This window comes from Euleptes europaea, chromosome 4 (assembly GCF_029931775.1).
Source record: "Euleptes europaea isolate rEulEur1 chromosome 4, rEulEur1.hap1, whole genome shotgun sequence".
Taxonomy (NCBI): Eukaryota; Metazoa; Chordata; class Lepidosauria; order Squamata; family Sphaerodactylidae; genus Euleptes; species Euleptes europaea.
In genome coordinates this window covers 96,370,571-96,388,097 of record NC_079315.1, presented here as the reverse complement: position 1 = coordinate 96,388,097, position 17,527 = coordinate 96,370,571, and the positions used below count along the sequence as shown (strand labels likewise).

Here is a 17,527-nt window from a genome sequence, read left to right as displayed (position 1 = left end):
CTGGCCATTTGTTTTCACAATGAAAGGAAATAAACAGTGGGATCCCACAAGGATTTATACTGGAACCCATGGTATCCTATAAGTGTTAAGTGACAGTATTTCCTTTCAGATGCAGGACGGAGGAGATCACTGTAAGCACTGTGTCAAGCCCAGTCCACGGACAGGATATGTATTAAGCCGTTTGCAAGAAGCTGTTGTTTCTTTTCTAAGACAAATATTGTTGGACTTACACAGTAGCTTTTTTGGTGGAGACCTACCTTTGTATCTTTGTATATATTGCCTGTTTTTGTTCAGCACCGATTTTTGTGTTTGCACGCATTAGATAGTTAGGTTGTATTGCATTTTGGATGTTGTTTCCACACAATATACGTTGTGTTTGATTACTATATTGAGCCACGTGCTGTTATTTTGTTTGAGCTATTCTCATTATAGCATTTGGATGCTCTTTCTTATTTGGTTGCTTAAACTCCAGGTACAAGCTGGAGGTCTCCTGCTATTACAAATGATCTCCCGCCGATAGAGATCAGTTCACTTGGAGAAAATGGCCACTTTGGCAATTGGAGTCTATGGCATTGAAGTCCCTCCCCCAAACCCCGCCCTTCTCAGGCTCCGTCCCAAAAACCTCCTGCCGGTAGCGAAGAGGGAACTGGCAGCCCTAAACATCACACAAAACAAACAATGCCATGACTAAAAAAGTGACAATGTTCAGAAGGCCAAATCCTCCAGAAAACTAAATGAAGAAATAATATGCTACAGAGGTCCACCAAACCTAGTATCACTTGCCAGCAAGTTTCCATGTTTATGCTCTCCCAGTTACTTTTGCATCTACTTTCAGGTAACAGAATATCCTGGACCAAGCACCGGAAAGTAGAGCGGGTCCCAAAACCTGGAAGCTACTATTGTGCCGCAATCATTTTTAGAAGATTATGGACATGGACACTGCCATCAGATAGTTCAGTGACGTAGGGAAGGCAGTTTATTGACGAAGGCAATATTCTTAAGTTACAGTGAAACAAAGTCCAGCAACGTCTCATAGTAGCCTTCTCATGATAACCGAAAAGTGTGAATGAAATCAAAGTGCTGGATGCAGTACGCAACTTTAGACCCACGGTTCCTATTTCAACATCTCATTTGCGAATCTGAATGATGATTAAAGGTTAATAATAAGGTGATTTACCCCCAAGAAGCTACACTTCTAGTTTTTAAAAACGTATAACATAAAAGATGTAATACACTTGACAGAATTATCTAACGTTCAGGGATAAAATTGTTCTTACAATCTGAATGCAGAATATCCAGAAAGGAGAATGAATTGGATTAATGGCTCATAGGATACCTCCCCTCTCTTTCTATAATTTCTTAACATCAGACCTGTTAAAGATTGCATTAATATATATATACTCTGACCCTGATCCAGACAGCCTAGCATGCAGCAACAGGCATAGTCTTGCATATTATGGTCTCTCAGCATTACTGTAAGCAAAGCTTGCTTTGTGGAAAGTGAGGAAACAAGACTCTTTCCCCCATCCCTAGTACTGTCCCAAAATTTTTCAAGGGTACCAGAGTTGAAAACATCAATAATGTATTTATTGGCATGCAGGTACCTCCAATCTAGCAAGGGGCAATGCCTGATTTGGTTGTGTGTGTGTTTTAAATCACACACCGTTTTTGCAGGTATAGGCCCAGCCTGGAAGGGTATTTCTGTATAAAAGTAATTTCATGCTGCAGGTTGTTCTTGCTAGACTGGGGTACTTTTCTGCTTCAAAACACACCTCAAACTGGCATACAATCTGGACACAAATCATTTTCATGAAAGTGAAACACACACCCAACAATGACAAATACTGACCATCCTCAGTTTCAGGTACTGATTTGCATTACCTAGTGGTCTCTTGGGTATATTATCTATCATGCCCAAATGGAAGAAACGGATAGTTACATACACAGGTTTTAAATGGCACAAGGGTATAAAAGAACAGCAAAAGCTCAAAAAATGAATGAGATTTAGGAATAGCTCAGGGCATTATCATTGTCAGCAAGTTTCTCATTCATTACCATTCATTAAACATTTCATCTAAAATTCCCCAATGGGAGAAATGTCTGGAATGCAGTCTATTTTGTTTCCCTTGTAGGACACTGTTGTTGTTGTTTTAAGAGCTATTTTCTCATAACTTTTACCCTACTCCTAAGGATGTTTACAAAGTATAAACATTTATGCAGAGTTACTCCAGTCTAAACCCACTGATTTCAATGGATTCAGATTGTCTATACCATATTCTTCTTGCACTAAATTTCTAGATTCAGCCATTTGCTAAAGTTCTCTTTAAATGGGGGTAATTTCAGTTTCAAAACTTTAATTCGTTTTTGCTATTTTAAAATGCTGATTCACATTTGATGTTCTTAAACCAAACTAATCTGTTGAAGTTCATGTTAAGCTGCTTATTTAGAAGGCTACTATAAGAAAATAACGCTTAAGAAACCCCTGTATTCTTACTAGAGTAACTGTAGAATGAATGAGAAATCCCCTCCCCACACACACACACATAGTACAAGCCTCAGAAAGCAACTACAGACCAAATGGACTGTCAACGTCCACTCGCGGTAGGAACAGCTCAGGTACCTGTACGACTTCAAAAAGCGGAAACTCTTCTTGTTCCTTGGGGACAAACGAGAGGCGTCCCAAACAAAGGCCATTTACCAGGGCAGTGTCAAACCAGACTGGAAACAACTCTAGCTTCCGTGGAGAGGCACTGCGACGACGCAGCTGGAGGTGCCCCGCTCTACTCATAAAAAGCACTTGTAGCTCCCTTGAGGAATGTCCCTCAGACAACGCTCTTCATCTGCAAGTGCCGAGCCCGGCCAAAAGCACAAGATAGGAAGGATAACTAGGATTTCCTGCGGCATGACGCTTGCCCTAAGTAAGCGCAACTGGAAGCACTCAGGGTCTTATCTCATTATTCGAGGGAAACTGTTTATAAATATAGCACTGATTAAAAGCGAGCAACGCCATGGGCTGCTGGAAACTGCCCAGAGCGGAGGAGCCAGGTTCCAAAGTAGTTAACAGCCTGCTTAATCTTTGCTTTTCAAACACCTGCCTTAGGTAGGCATGTAGATGTATTTTCTTTTAATGACACAGATATAGGCTGAAATCAAACAAAAGGGAAGGAGACACCCCCCCCCATTAGTGTCCAGTTAGCACAGAGTGGTCACAGGAAAACATTAATACTTCAAAGATATATCTAAGAGCAGAGTGGACCAACGAACTATCAGACTTTGCTTTGATGGTCAAACTAACCTAATTGGTCAATATGAAACCAAAGGAAGAATTTGAGTTGAAATGGCAGCCTTTTAATGATTATTATTCAGATGATAAACAACTTAATCTATTAGAGAGTTATTTTGTAGAGAATTTACAGCAATTTATAAAAGGAAGCCAAGTTTAGGACATTTGATAGCGAGGATGAAGTGACTTCTAAGGTGTTTTTGGGTGTAGGATTAAGGATTGAATATTTGGCAACATTTTCTATTTCCTTTTAAGTATTAACTATGTCAAGGCTCGGAGGACAAAATATGCTTAACTTTATTTTCCCCTTTTCCCTTCTTTTTCTTTTCTGTACCCCTAATAGATATAGATATATCTAAGAGTTGGTTCGCATGCAGTCACCAGCCAGAAATCCTGTATATACAGGTGGCACCAATTGGCCACTAGAAACTTCCTTTCCCTGTGCATGATGTGATGCAGGAGGTCTGTGTGGTTCATGGTATTTCTCCACCAAAAAGGGATACAAAGGAATACAAATAGGACTCTCACAATCGGCGTCCTTGTTTTTTTCCAGGGAAGTGTAGAGAGAGACATATGCACATACAAGTGTGCTCACACCAGCTTCATGCACACTGTCTAATCAGTTCTTTATCCAACACTCACACGCGTATGTTCATTATGCTGTTATAACATGCATATAGTATATATGCTTATCGTTATAGCATAAGGCTCATAGTGTATGTATGATGGAGTCTGATATAGGCCTGATCCCCTAGTGTATGTAAAAGATTTCCTGCTGATGTTTTGTGTGAACTGGCTCCACATAGTTCATGCTTCTATCCACCTTAGTTCTGCTTCTCTCCTCCAGTGCTCGAGAGGCATGCATTTATATAACTAAGCAGCTCCCCCTCCCCCAACAAGGGCATAATCATTCAGGAGGCATCAGCCACTCCAAGAGAGACAGTATCAGACGGGTAGATTATTTTCAGACCTTTTGGCAGCTTTTCCTTCCAGAAGGCTTTGTGCCTTTCTCCTGTTACAGTGAATGACTTTGACAACTCAACTCGGCTTACTGCAAAACTAGACACAAGGAAGACTCTCAGTTTGCAGGTGGCTGGTCTCTGGTATGCTGAAACACTCCTTTTTAGAAGATCTACAGTATACTTTCAAAAGTTATCAAGAAGGGAAGTAGATGTGGAGCTGTATATAAAGCACTACTGTTTGAAGTATGGCACAATAGTGAGTAGGAAGACCACAAAGACAAGGAGTAAAATAAAGATCTGATATTATGGTTATCACTTTTTTATTTTAAAAGCATCCCTAAAGTACAAACGAGTAAAAAAAAATTAGAACCTTAAGTTTTGTTTCTGTTTTTTTGTTTAACTTATCGAAAATTAGCAAACACACTTGGCACTGTAATCTTGGCACTAATAAGCTTCCCATCTCCATATTGGATTATGATCTCAATTACCACTTGAAACATGCAAGGACACAGCAGTAATCCAGGCTAAGAACGATAGAGCCCTGCCTATAGCACAGTATGCCACAACTCTTCCAACTCCATCTTTGTGCAAGCCAGAAACCCTAGCATATTTTATACGCACAACTGCATGTAGAATGTTCTGGCAGGATATGGAGTCCATTCATACGAAGATTAACCTTTTAACATATCAGCCTGAATCCTGCCACGAGGGTTGCCAACCTCCAGGTACTAGTTGGAGATCTCCTGCTATTACAGCTGAGCCCCTGGCAAGCCCATTGCTATACACAGACATTACCTTTGTCTGGATAGTGAAAGACTTGCCTGAATCAGAAAAGCCCAGTCTATTTTCAAGAGATAACACAATAAGAAGTATACACTGACAACTGAGGTGCCATATAGCACAAGGGCTAACAGTCTAATCTTATATGGAGTAACTCCAGTCTACACCCATTGTTTTCAGTTGGCATAGACTGGATAGGGTTTCCAGCATCCAAGTAATAAAAGATCTCCTTCTATTTCAACAGATCTTCAGCCAATAGAGATCAGTTCACTTGGAAAAAATGGTCACTTTGGCCATTGGACTCAATGGCATTGAAGTCCCTCCCCTCGCTAAACCCCGCCCTCCTCAGGCTCCGCCCCAAAAGCCTCCCACCGGTTGCGAAGAGGGACCTGGCAACCCTAAGACTGGAGCGATTCTGCACAGGACTGTATTGCAAACAGACTGGACAATAAATCAAAATGTTTCTCCCCACTTAGGCAAGCTGTCATGGGATGGGAGCTTCCAATGAAAAGCCTTAGTGTATTCCCAGGGAACCAAGCAGCAGTGCCAAGAATAAATAGAACAATTGCACATGAGGAGTGCTGTAAGTGAGAGGGGAAATCCTCCGCAAGGTTTAAAGGCCTGTCGGAATTACATTTCAGACACACAAAAGAGCATTGAGAGCATTTTGGTCACTTTTCTAATATCCCTTGATAACTTCAGCAGTATAAAATCAACACAGCAAAGCAAAGGAATTCCCTTTTATTAAGCGAAAGGATTTGCACTTTCACGAAGCATGCGAAGTGCACAATCCCGTTTAATTATTCCTAACAATGGTCCCTCAATTAGTGAGTTGTCAAGCGATAACAGACATCCCTGAAGATGAATTGCATGCAGTCACAAAACATGGACATCCCTAAATACTTTTCTTGCCTCTCACTATGCGGTCCACTGCAAACTTCTGACATGTCAGGCCTGGATCTTGAAGACCCAGGATAAAATAGAAGCAGGGAGAATAAAGTATTCTACTTGAGCTTCTCACAGAAAGGGGTGGTGGTGGTAAAAATGCTCTAAACAAACAAATGTGGCTCGCAGAGGACTGGATGTGCCAGTCAATTGTGGTGCAGTGGTTAGTGTGTTGGACTACAAACATGGAGACCTGTGTTAAAATTTCTACCCTGCAGTGAAGTTCTCTGGGTGAGCCTGGGCCAGTCTTTCTCTCTCTCTCTCTGCCTAACCAACCTCCCAAGGATGTTGTGGGGAAGTAGTAGGCAAGGAGCACCCTCCAGAAAACATGAGAAATAGCATGCAACTGTTATCTCTGTATTCTTCGTTTCCCCAAGCCCTTCTCTTTCTTTCTGTTGCAGCTGAGGAGCATTAATGTATGCAGCTGCCTTATACTGGGCCAGCCCGGCAGCCCGCTTACTTTACTGCCATCTGCTCTGATTGGCAGTGGCTCTCCAGTGTCTTAGGCAGAGAAACGCCTTTCCCAACGATGCCTTTCCCATAGTTAAATTGTGGAACTCCCTGCTCCAGGATGTGGTGATGGCTGCCAGCTTGGAAGGCTTTAAGAGGGGAGTGGACATGTTCATGGAGGAGAGGGGGATTCATGGCTACTAGTCAAAATGGATACTAGTTATGATGTATACCTATTCTCTCCAGGATCAGAGGATCATGCCTAATATATTAGGTGCTGTGGAACACAGCCAGGATACTGCTGCAGTCGTCTTGTTTGGGGACTTCCTAGAGGCACCTGGTTGGCCACTGTTTGAACAGACTGCTGGACTTGATGGGCCTAGGTCTGATCCAGGATGGCTTTTTTAATGTTCTTATGTTCTTATTCACTTCATAAGACAATTTTAACTGGGGATATCAAGGATTGAAACGAGGACCTTTCCTGTACAAAGCGCTTGTTCTACCACTGAGCTACAGCCCCCACAATCATAAGCGTTGGAAGGGACATCCAGGGTCATCTTGTCCAATCCCCTGAACAATGCAGGAAGTTCACAACTATCTCCCCCCTCAATGACCCCTGTTCAATGCCCAGAAGATGGTAAAAGAAAACAAAAACTTAGAATTCAAATGCACTTTCATGTATTTCAGGCACATACACACTATCTTGCTGTAAACCTTTCAACTTCCTACGTAAAACAGGTGAATTAATTACTAGCCCAATATGGCACATGAGGGAAAGACTGACAGGGTGTGTATGAGAGAGAGAAAGACAGACAGAGAGAAGGGCTTGAGATGAGATTCAAACTGAGGTTTGATTCAAACGGAGATGAGATTCAAACCTGATTTGCAGAACTGTCTCTTAGGCATTATGCCGCACCAGCCCTTGATCTTGTTCCAAGGACAAGCAGCATCTCAGAAATCACAGAGAAAGCCTAATTTTAGATGAAACGAAAGAGTTTGTGCAGAGGATTAACAGACACCTTGGCAGGGGACAGGATCAGATTTTCAAAGCAGAATTTGATCCCAGAAGGAAAGTTATAGGGCAGCAAACATATTTTTCAGTTGCTTTTGGGGAGATTTGAAACACAAATTCTGCATTCTCCAGAAGAAGAAAAACCGCATACAAAGACTCAGAGACCAACAAGATTTTCGGAGTGTAAGCTTTCGAGAGTGAAAACTCCCTTTGTCAGATATCTGATAAAGGAAGCTTTGACTCTCAAAAGCTAATGCGTCAAAAATCTTGTTGGCCTCTAAGACGCTACTGAACTTGGACCTAGAGGTACCACTGCAGATCAAAAAGCTATCCTCTGAAACTGTATTCAAAGTATTACTTCTATTCTTTCTCAGGTGACAGAGTTCGCAAAAGCTTGGCCTGTAAGAAGTGCCCTTAAGTTTTCATTCCACAACATATACCAAGTATAAACTATGGGATACATACCCATAATTCTCAACCCAAGGGCTCTATACACACAGGAAACAAACCCCCCAACTTTGATCACTCTCAGGATTCTCGCCAGGCGCAAATGGGGCACAAGCGTTAGGGAAGGGCTGTGGCTCAGTGACAGAGCATCTGCTTGGCATGCAGAAGGTCCCAGGTTCGATCCCCGGCATCTCCAGTTAAAGGGACTAGGCAAGTAGGTGATGTGAAACACCTCTGCCTGAGACCCTGGAGAGCCACTGCCAGTCTGAGTAGACAATACTGACTTTGATAAACCAAGGGTCTGATTCAGTAGAAGGCAGTTTCATGTGTTCAAGCATTCACGCCTCCTGGGATCTCTGAGCTGCTATATCACAATCTTCCACTGAAATACTCTTCCGCTCTCTCCCACCACAGGACGTGGTAATGCAATCTATACTAGTACGAGGATACCTGGGTACCTTTGATGTGTTTCAGTCTGAAGCAATAAGGAAGGCTTTACAAATGAATGTTTCATCCTTGTACATCTCTTTCTGTCTCTCTGACTTTGTTTAGTCAGTATGCAAACAAAACAAAACAGAAAGAGAGAAAGAACAAAGATTATCTGTTGGAAGTTATCTCAAGCACTTCCACAACCTCATTTGGAAAGTTATGAAGTAAATTATAGCTAGATACAGTACCAAACAGATTATACCTACACTATTAATATAATATCAATATAACTATTCATTAAATCAAGATCCTTTGTTAGTGTTCAAGAAACCATACACATGATTTTTTTATTTTTATTTTTTGCTTTAACAGACTAATACAGCCTTAAGCTTCTTTCCTAGAATTCATTCAGAGAGAGAGACTGGCTCTCTCTTGACTGGAGTTTGTGCTACCCCGCCCTCTAGTGTTCAAAATGGAAAATCTCATTCCAGCGGGCGCTTGCTTCTGAACAAACAGTACAAGTCAATACATGCATTCTCTGAGAGCAGATCAGTTTCTAAGCTGCATTTATAAAAGATCCCCAGCGAGCAGTAAAGAGACACAGAGGCTAAGGCTGCAAACATATCCATGCTTGCTAGGGACTGAGTTGTTGTACTCAGTGGGGTCAAGTCTGAGAAAAGGTACACAGGATCGGAACAGGAAAACCTGAGCTACCTCTTGCCACAAAGCAAACAATCATCCTTATACTGTGTGTGTGTGTAAAGTGCCGTCAAGTTGCAGCCGACTTATGGCGACCCCTTTTGGGGTTTTCATGGCAAGAGACTAACAGAGGTGGTTTGCCAGTGCCTTCTTCTGCACAGCAACCCTGGTATTCCTTGGTGGTCTCCCATCCAAAAACTAACCAGGGTTGACCCTGCTTAACTTCTGAGATCTGACGAGATCAGGCTAGCCTGGGCCATCCAGGTCAGGGCCATCCTTAGGCTAGCCACTCTCTATTAGCTTCAGCCATCCTTCTTGCAATGTGCATATAATACCAGTGGCATACAATACAAGTTTCCTGTAAGGCTTACTGAGATCACGTGTATGAAGTTCTTTGAACCATTCTAAAGACCTAGTGAAACAATGAATATTATTTTTCCAACATAAAGCACCTTTCTGTTTAATGTCACGATATCATACCTGACATCATGACAAAATCCAACCCAGCTCATTTCTTTTTCCCCACCACCCTCATGAATAATAAAGGGTAGACAAGAACATGGAAACATAGAGTTGGAAGGGACCTCCAAGGTCATCTTTTCCAACTCCCTGCACAATGCAGGAAATTCACAACTACCTCCCCCCAAACTCCCAGTAACCCCTGCTCTGTGCCTAGAGGAAAGCAAAACACCTCCAGGATCACTGGCCAATGTAGCCTGAAGGAAAATTCCTTCCTGACCCCAAAGTGGTGACCGGCATTACCCTGGGCATGTAAGAAAGGGCCACGAAAGCTGAGTACTGATTCATCTTTTCCTGCCATCCCTCTCATGATCTTTGTAAGTTAACAGAATCAGCAGTGCTGTGAGATGGCCATCTAGCCTCTGCTTAAAAACCTCCAAAGAAGGAGAGCCCACCACCTCCAACGGAAGCCTGTTCCACTGAGGAACTGCTCTAATTGTCATGAAGTTCTTCCTAATGTCTAGCCAAAAACTCTTGATTTACCGTAATTTCAACTCATTGGTTCTGGTCTGACCTTCTGAGGCAACAGAAAACAACTCGGCACCATTCTCTGCCCTTCAAATACTTGAATATAGCTATCCTATCACCTCTCAGTCATTTCCTCTCCAGGGTAGACATACCCAGCTCCTTCAACCTTTTCTCATAGGACTTGGTCTCCAAACCCTTCACCATCTTTGTTACCCTCCTCTGGACATGTTCCAGCTTGTCAACATACTTCTTAAATTATGGTGCCCAAAACTGAGCACAATACTCCAAATGAGGTCTAACCAGAGCAGAGTTATACCATAATTTCGCGTGATCTGGACATTATACTTCTGTTGATGCCTCTCAAAATTGCATTTGATTTTTTAGCTACTGCATCATGCTGCTGACTCATGTTCAGTGCATGGTACTACAACTCCTAGGTCCTTTTTGCACATGCTACTGTCACGACAAGTCTCCCCCACCCCACTCCCACCATTTGATTTTTCCTGCCTAAATGCAGAGCTTTGCATTTATCTCTGTTGAATTTCATTTTATTACGGTAGTTTAATATCTGCATTCACTCAGATCATATTTTAAAAGACATACCACTAAATGTTAAAACATTAAAAGGTATCAAACTTTGAAACATCCTACTCTTCTCTGTAAATCCTATGTTAGGGCTCACTTTTTTAGCTTGTTAATAAAGTAGCTAATTAGAATATGTGTGTGTAAAGTGCCGTCAAGTCGCAGCCGACTTATGGCGACCCCTTATGGGGTTTTCAAGGCAAGATACTAACAGAGGTGGTTTTGCCAGTGCCTTCCTCTGTATAGCAATCCTGGACTTCCTTGGTGGTCTCCCATCCAAATACTAACCAGGGCTGACCCTGCTTAGCTTCTGAGATCGGACGAAATCAGGCTAGCCTGGCCCATCCAGGTCAGGGCAATAAGAATATACATTAGTAAAATAGGTTATCCGGGCTGTGTAACCGTGGTCTTGGAATTTTCTTTCCTGACGTTTCGCCAGCAACTGTGGCAGGCATCTTCAGAGGATTAACACTGAAGGACAGTGTCTCTCTCTTCAGTGTTAATCCTCTGAAGATGCCTGCCACAGTTGCTGGCGAAACGTCAGGAAAGAAAATTCCAAGACCACGGTTACACAGCCCGGATAACCTACAAGAACCAATGAACTCTGACTGTGAAAGCCTTCGACAATATATTAGTAAAATAGTTTGTTAAACCGCTTGAGCACTCAGTAGCTTAAATATAAAACCTTCCAAGTTCAGCGTGATGATCCTAGATTTAAAGAATGCAGCAGCTGAGAAATGTATCTCTACTAGCAAATGAGAGGCAAACTTCACAACTATCACCACACCTAGGAAAATGGTCTAACCTTCTCTTTATACCTTTAAAAAATAATGTATTGATTGTTCAAATATGTCAAATACATAACTCAGTTTTCCATATCCTGACAATCACATGCTAGGAATATTTCACTAGTAAGTGATGTGTTATATGCAGATAGACAAAATATCTTGCAAAACTTCTTTGATGTTATAGCTAATACTATATATCTAATGAGGGTTACTAACAGCCCTGAGTTCCATGATCATGTACAGGGGGGACTCGATCAATTATCCTCTTTCAATTCAAGTCTCTCTAAGCTATCTACAACCTGAGCTGAGCCCATGAGGGTGCCCCAACTTGTTTGCAAGCCAGAAGGGGGTCACCGTGACATGGCTGTGCCATCCACACATTCTATGGTAGGAACAACATACTAAACTATGTTGCACCTGCTTTTTCAAGGGAATTCTGGTGCACCTGTCAAATGCCAAGGTGAAATTGTACGATATTCCCAATCAAAGCATGCCCTTACCATTTATCTAATGAACTCAAAAGCAACCCTATCTTGGCTTCAGGTTACCTTTATCCACGCAGTAACAACGTGATGACAATCCACTTCCCCACTTGTCTCGCCCACTAGCTCATCATAAGCACACATGAAGAGCCCAGAACATAAAGATGGACATGAGAAGAGTCCTGCTGGGTGAGACCATTCATCAAGTCTGTAAACCTGTTTGTTTCCTACAGAATGCCTCAGAGGACTGCAACTGGAATTCAGAGGTATACTGCCTCTGAACATGAAAGTCCCACTTAGTCACTGACGAACCTATCCTTGAATTAGTCAAATCCCCTCTTAAAGCCATCATCATGTGAATGATGGCATGGATTCCACACTGGGAATGTTCTCCAAAGAAGATCTAGCGTACGTGATAAAATTATCAACATGACTAAGTTAACAGGATGGTACAGAGGGAAAGTGGAACATTGATGGAGGAAAAAACTGGGATCCCGTACCAAAGTTAATGCCAAAGTTAAGTGAACCGACTCAGTAACTGCTCCTTAATACTTGTTCAGTAACACACATTTATCATTGCATAATATATGAATAAATGCCAATATCTATTATATACTCAAGCGTTGCGGATTTAAAAAGCCAAGCAACAAATTGGGGGAAATACCATCCTACCTGTCGTGTTCAGAATGAAGTAAATGTTTTTCAACTTACCTAGAAAGAAAAAAGAAGAAGTGTGTTAAAATTTTTGGATGAATTCATTTATCAGCCAAAAAAAAAAAAAAGAGGTTCTTCCACAATGTAAAAATTAATCTAAATAAATAATAAATGTACAACAGTAAACTTTGATGATATGGTTTAGTCATCATATTATGAAACTAGAGCTGATTGGATAGAAGTGCAACGGTGTTTCAACCGGCAACCTCTCGCCCAGGTCTGAAATGCTGACAACAGCCCTTTCAGACTCCCAATGGGAAAGGTATGGTTCATTTAACAATAAGGCTGAGGGCTTTTCTTTGCCAAAGCTTTATCCCTCCGGCCTTCGGTTCTTCCCCGGGAAAGCTGCGCTCACAGCACACACAGCTCCTCCTCTCATTAGTTTTGTAAGGCAAAATTTATTTTTAAGAAAATAAAGAAAATGCTCTCAATTCAGAACAAGCAAATAAAACCATCCTACTCACTAGTGAAGGCAACAGAAGAGAAAAAAAATGCTGACTCCAGGACGAGGCTAATGCCTTAAAAAACCTCCCCCACCAATCAAGGTCGAACACTTAATCACTCTCCGCCAAGCAACATTCAGTCTTAAAGCCAGATACCTGTTACTTCCATACAAATGGGCAGCACAATCGTAAGGGGGGGCGGGGTTGCACTAAACTTAAGACATATGTTGACAGACCTGGGACAGCACAGCCATGGCACTGCTGCACCGCTTCCTGAATGGCTTGCTGCGCTATCATTTTTGCTGGCATAGGTTCTTGATGGCAAAAGGGGGCATTCCCAGGGCAAAAGGGCTCAGGGAGCTGACTAACGTCAGCCCCGCCTCCAGGAACGCCCCCTTTGGTGCTGTCACGAGCCCCTGCACTGGAGGTGCGCCGCCGCCACAGCTGCACCAGCGCCCATACATAGCGCTGCTGCGCCGCTCCTCAGCCCTGGAATAAGTGGCCTGGTGCCAGTGTGTGCCCATTTCAATGGCGCAAGTGGCATTGACGCTGATTTACGCCTCCTAAGCCCTTTCGCACCCCCCAGGTTTGCACTGTTAATCACTGTGCGCATCAAAATTAAATTTTCTCCAACTCATCAAATCAGCTGCAGCTAAAACCATGAAGAATTAATTCTTGTATGTCTTGCATGCCGAGACGAATGTATAACTACAGCCCAGTGCAACCTATTTAGCTATCTAGAAAAATTCATATACTTCTTTTCCATTAAAATTGCCAAGTTAGAAATGTTATGTTTCTTCCTGCACTATGTAATGGTACAACATATTAAGCAGAGTTATACTCTTCTAAGCTCATTCACTTCAACGGAATTAGAGAATGGGGTAACTGTTTTGGACTGCACTGCTCGATTCAAATCAACCTTCATTACCATGGAGAATAGAAACCTTATCCTACATTGGTAAAAAGCCCTATATCTTACAGTCCCCATTAGGGTTGTCAGGTCTGGGTTGGGAAATACCTGACAATTCTGGGGGTGGAGCCTGGGGAGGACAAGGTTCAGGGAGGGACCTCAGCAGGGTATAATGTCATAGTCCATTCTTAGGGTTGGCAACCTCCAGGTACTAAAATACAACAAATAATATACAAAGTGACACTTCCATGTGTATCAGTAAGTAGTACAAAATCATACACAGAAACCAATATGCGCAAGGAGTATAACAAAATGCAAAAATTTATTACATGCCAAAAAAGCAAGTATAAATCAACTATATACAAACACTGAGATGCAAAAAATATGATTATGAAAGTCTCATGTCTGACACTCTCTCAAATCTTCTTGTTTTACAGGTGCAGGTCAGAGACTTTTCTCAATCGTATATATTCTGGTGTGCTTCCCTTGTCAGGGAGGAAGAGGAAGACAGCTGTTTCACGTTCTAATTCTTCATCCGTCCCTCTTCATATCCATTTTGTATCTCATGTTACAAATTCCAATCCCTTCTTGGGCTAACTTGCAAAGGTTCCCAGCTGGAAACAATCAAGTTAGTAAAGGTTCCAAGATGGACACCTGTGAATCGTTTAGAAAATGGCTGAATAGAGATGTTGTGTCAGTATTGAGACAGGGCATCCATCTTGGAACCGGTGGGGAAGAAGGACCTGGCAACCCTATCCATCCCCCAAAGTAGCCATTTTCTCCAGGGGAACTGATCTTGGTTGTCTGGAGATCAACTGTAATAGCGGAAGATCTCCAGGTGGCTCCTGGAGGTTGGCAACACTAGTCCCCATGACTGCAACATATTGTCAGTTTATTTTATTGCATGTTAATCTCACCCTTCTTCTGAGGCATCAAAATGACAAGACTAGTCATTCCTCCTCACATTTTATGTTCTCAGAATCCCTGGGAGGGAGGGTTAGGTTGACAGAGAGAGCCTGGTGCAAAGTCACCCAGTAAGCTTCCTGGCAGATGAGGATTTGAACCCAGGTCTACCAGATCCTAGTCTGACACTCTAACCACTTTACTTCAGCAGCTGTCAGTCTCACCAGCTAAGCCTGCTTATTAGGCCCTAGATATGGTTTGTAAATAAACTGTCTCCTAGAACCTTGTAACTAATGCAAGTACAGGCCTTTCCTCATGAGCTAGAACGAATTTTAGAATATCTTCATTTTCTTCCACGTGTTACATTTTTAGATGCTTGACTTAGGGCAAGATCTGCTGGGCAAAACCCAACATGGCTTCTGTAAGGGTAGGTCCTGTCTCACTAACCTATTAGAGTTTTTTGAAAGCGTCAATAAGCATGTGGACAGGAATGAGCCTGTGGATATTGTGTATTTGGATTTCCAAAAAGCTTTTGACAAAGTCCCCCACCAAAGACTGATAAGCAAACTTCATAGTCACGGGATAAGAGGACAAGTCCTCTTATGGATTGAGAGCTGGCTGAAAAATAGGAAGCAGAGAGTAGGAATCAGTGGTCAGTTCTCACAATGGCGGGATGTGAGCAGTGGGGTGCCTCAGGGATCTGTGTTGGGACCGGTGCTTTTCAACCTGTTCATCAATGACCTGGAGTTGGGGTTAAACAGTAAAGTAGCCAAGTTTGCAGATGACACCAAATTATTTAGGGTGGTTAAAACAAAATCAGACTGTGAAGAGCGCCAGAAGGATCTCTGCATACTGGAAGAATGGGCATTAAATGGCAAATGAGATTCAATGTGAGTAAGTGTAAAGTGATGCATATTGGGACAAAAAATCCCAACTTCACATATATACTGATGGGATCTGTGCTGGCAGCGCCAGACCAAGAAAGGGATCTGGGGGTGGTAGTGGATAGCTCAATGAAGATGTCAACCCAGTGTGTGGCTGCTGTAAAAAAGGCAAATTCCATGCTGGCCATAATTAGACGAGGAATAGAGAATAAAACTGCTGATATCATACTGCCCTTGTACAAATCTATGGTGAGACCACACTTGGAATACTGTGTACAGTTCTGGTCACCACACCTAAAAAAGGATATTACAGAGATTGAGAGGCCAGAGACAGAAAAGCCTTCCCCCTTTTCCAAACACACACACGGCCCCCCGTCTCCTCCCCCCTCAGCAGAGAAGTGGGGGGCGCTCATGCAGAACCGCCCGCAGTGCACGGGGCGCCAGGAGACAGTTCCCTTCCCACGGAGGCTTGGCGTCCTGCCCCGCTGACAGCTGCCCCCTCCCAGCCTCTTTCTGTCTCCCTCCGTCCTTTTCTTTCCCTATTTTTCTTTCTTTTTCTCCCTCGCTCCATTTCTTTTTCTCTCTCGCTCTCTCCCTTCCTCCCCTCCTTCTTTCCCTCCCTCCGTCGGCTTCTCCGGCACCCTCAGGTGGAGGGGCGTGCAGTCCTATTCTACCTTTGAACTGCCCACAAGCCACCCTCCAAACACCTTTCCATTTGTCTTGATATGTAGAGAGAAAACAGTAAGGAACTAGGGTTGCCAATCTCCAGGTACTAGCTGGAGATCTCCTGCTATTATAAGTGATCTCCAGCCAACAGAGATCAGTTCCCCTGGAGAAAATGGCCACTTTGGCAATTGGACTCTATGGCACTGAAGTCCCTCCCCAAACCCCGCCCTCCTCAGGCGCCACCCAAAAAACCTCCCACTCATGGCGAAGAGGAACTTGGCAACCCTAGCCTCTCCCCCCCCACCCCGCAGGGAGATCTATGCCGGGTATGGCCCCCGAATGATGTTATAAATATGCAAATGGCCCTTGGCAGGAAAAAGGTTCCCCTTGCCCTAGAGGCACCTGGTTGGCCGCTGTGTGAACAGACTGCTGGACTTGATGGGCCTTGGTCTGGTCCAGCAGGGCCTTTCTTATGTTCTCATGTTCTTATGACTCAGGACTAAGTTATCCGAAAAGGGACTTGGATTCTCACTGGTTAAAAGAGAAATTAGGGACATGGGGGGGAATTGTTGGTATGGAGTTTAAAGGATTTGTTACCTCATGCTTGTATGGGCCATAGCCTGCAGCAACTTGAAACCTGGGTATCTGCCAGAAGATCCACCATACACTGGCATGACAAAGTTTTAAACTTATGACCTGAAAAATCTGCTTTTTTCCTCTTTTTCATTTTTGAACATCTGGCCAGATGAAGAGTTCTGGTGAGCCCGAAATTTTGTGCAGTGTTATGTGTCCTAATTTAAGGTATTTCATAGACTGTGTGGTTCTTGGCTTTCTGGCTTTTACTTTTGGACTGATATGGCTGAAATCAAGTTATCCACTAGATGTCTCAGTCTCTCTCTTGTGTATGTCTCAGTCCAAACCACGAATGAAGGCTCATTGTAACAAAGCAGGTCTCTATTTCTTCATTCTTTTAACAGACCTGTATAACTTGGGATCCACCTAGCAAAACCTAATCTGCCATCAGTAGGCCTTATACTACATTTCAAGGATATAAATGATTATGATTGCTTACTGGATTCTAAAATTTAACACTGTGCTAGAGCAAAGGATTCCACGAGCTATAAGCAGGTTTTAGTAACTATACAATAAAATATTCCAAAT

General features: G+C 42.8%; 1 protein-coding gene across 4 annotated transcripts in view; it reads right to left on the bottom strand.

The window, feature by feature from the left end:
* PDE4D (phosphodiesterase 4D) overlaps positions 1-17,527 on the bottom strand; it is a 687,791-nt gene that overhangs the window by 219,120 nt on the left and 451,144 nt on the right. The window contains exon 1 of one of the 4 annotated variants that reach the window (XM_056847946.1): positions 2,621-2,714. The exons of the other annotated variants lie outside the window; for them this stretch is intronic. Coding sequence (XP_056703924.1) covers positions 2,621-2,694 — 74 coding nt within the window. The 5' untranslated portion in view covers positions 2,695-2,714. Of the gene's footprint in view, positions 1-2,620; positions 2,715-17,527 lie in introns of those variants that run through there. 4 annotated transcript variants of the gene reach the window in all.